Source organism: Otolemur garnettii, unplaced genomic scaffold (genome assembly GCF_000181295.1).
Source record: "Otolemur garnettii isolate 467f Iridium unplaced genomic scaffold, OtoGar3 scaffold00012, whole genome shotgun sequence".
Classification (NCBI taxonomy): domain Eukaryota; kingdom Metazoa; phylum Chordata; class Mammalia; order Primates; family Galagidae; genus Otolemur; species Otolemur garnettii.
The window spans coordinates 15,279,654-15,280,813 of NW_003852407.1; the positions used below are offsets into that span (position 1 = coordinate 15,279,654).

Sequence of the window (1,160 nt, forward strand, 5' to 3'; positions counted from 1 at the left end):
AGGTTTGTCCCACACACATAAATGGTGACTATGGGTGGTGATGAATATATTAGTTAATATGACTGTGATAAACATTACACAATGTATATCAAATCATCACATGGTATACATTGAATGTACACAATTTGTGTGTGTACAATTTTAAATACAATTCAATGTCTTTAAGTTAAAAAACAAAACCTTTCATCTTTAGGAGGGGCTGGATTTAAACCCTGAGGCATTTTACACATCTTTATAAGCACAGAGAATCTCTGTGAAACTCTGCAGTTTTCAGAACCATAGTCCATCTCCTAGAGATCTTGACTCTCAGACATGTCTATTTGGGCACAGGGTATGAACTGTATTCTTTCTTACTTCAAAGGCAGAGCTCCATTTGTCTAAAATACAGGCAGGGACACACCAATTTCCTTGGGTGGACAGGAGGAAGGCCTGAGACCACACTGCAGCCTGCCCAGCGTGGGGTCAGGCACACATGAAGCGGGAGCAGTGGACACACCCACCCAACAGAACAAAGCAGAAATGTTCATGCCCCTTTAAGGCCTCAGAGTTTTAGGATTAAGGTTAATGAATACCTAGGCACTGTCAAGATTAAGGTCTGGTGTTTAAGATGTACACCTTTAATTCCTAACACTGAGAAGCCTAACTAGTCTCTCAGGAAGGATGCCCTCCAGCATCAGGGATCGCAGAGCCTGAGATAAACAATCATCTGCCTGTGTTCTAACAGCACACCTTCCATAGGAATGCCCTTTCCAGCCAGATTCTTCCATCTGGTCTGCAAGTGTGGAACCCTACGAATACCTGAGGGTAGAAGGGTTCATATGGACAGAACACAAAACATTTAAGCAGACATAGAGCCATACCAGCGTTTTATGGAGGGGCTACATCATTTCCTGTGGCTCACTTTTGATATAAGGTGGGGCTGACAAGCTAACACGCTTGTTTCCCAGAGCATTCTTAACCAATAACTCACTGCCCCCAAGCTCGGCAGAGGAGTGTGGGCACAGGGCTCTGTTCCAGGCTGATCTGTCTCCTCCTCTCATTCTGAAATGGGTGGCTAACACTCCATCATCAGTTCACCCCTGTCCTCTCTCCACACCCCTCTGGCTACTTCTCAGACTCTGCCAAGGTGGGGGAACAATCTTAGTCCATCAGTTCAGAGA

The 1,160-nt window shown here is 44.9% G+C and overlaps 1 protein-coding gene across 1 annotated transcript in view; it reads right to left on the bottom strand.

Annotated features, from left to right (window-relative positions):
• The window catches only part of FHOD3 (formin homology 2 domain containing 3), a 468,593-nt gene that overhangs the window by 115,376 nt on the left and 352,057 nt on the right, over positions 1 to 1,160 (bottom strand). The window contains exon 12 of the mRNA XM_012802005.1: positions 501 to 531. Coding sequence (XP_012657459.1) covers positions 501 to 531 — 31 coding nt within the window. The remainder of the gene's footprint in view (positions 1 to 500; positions 532 to 1,160) is intronic.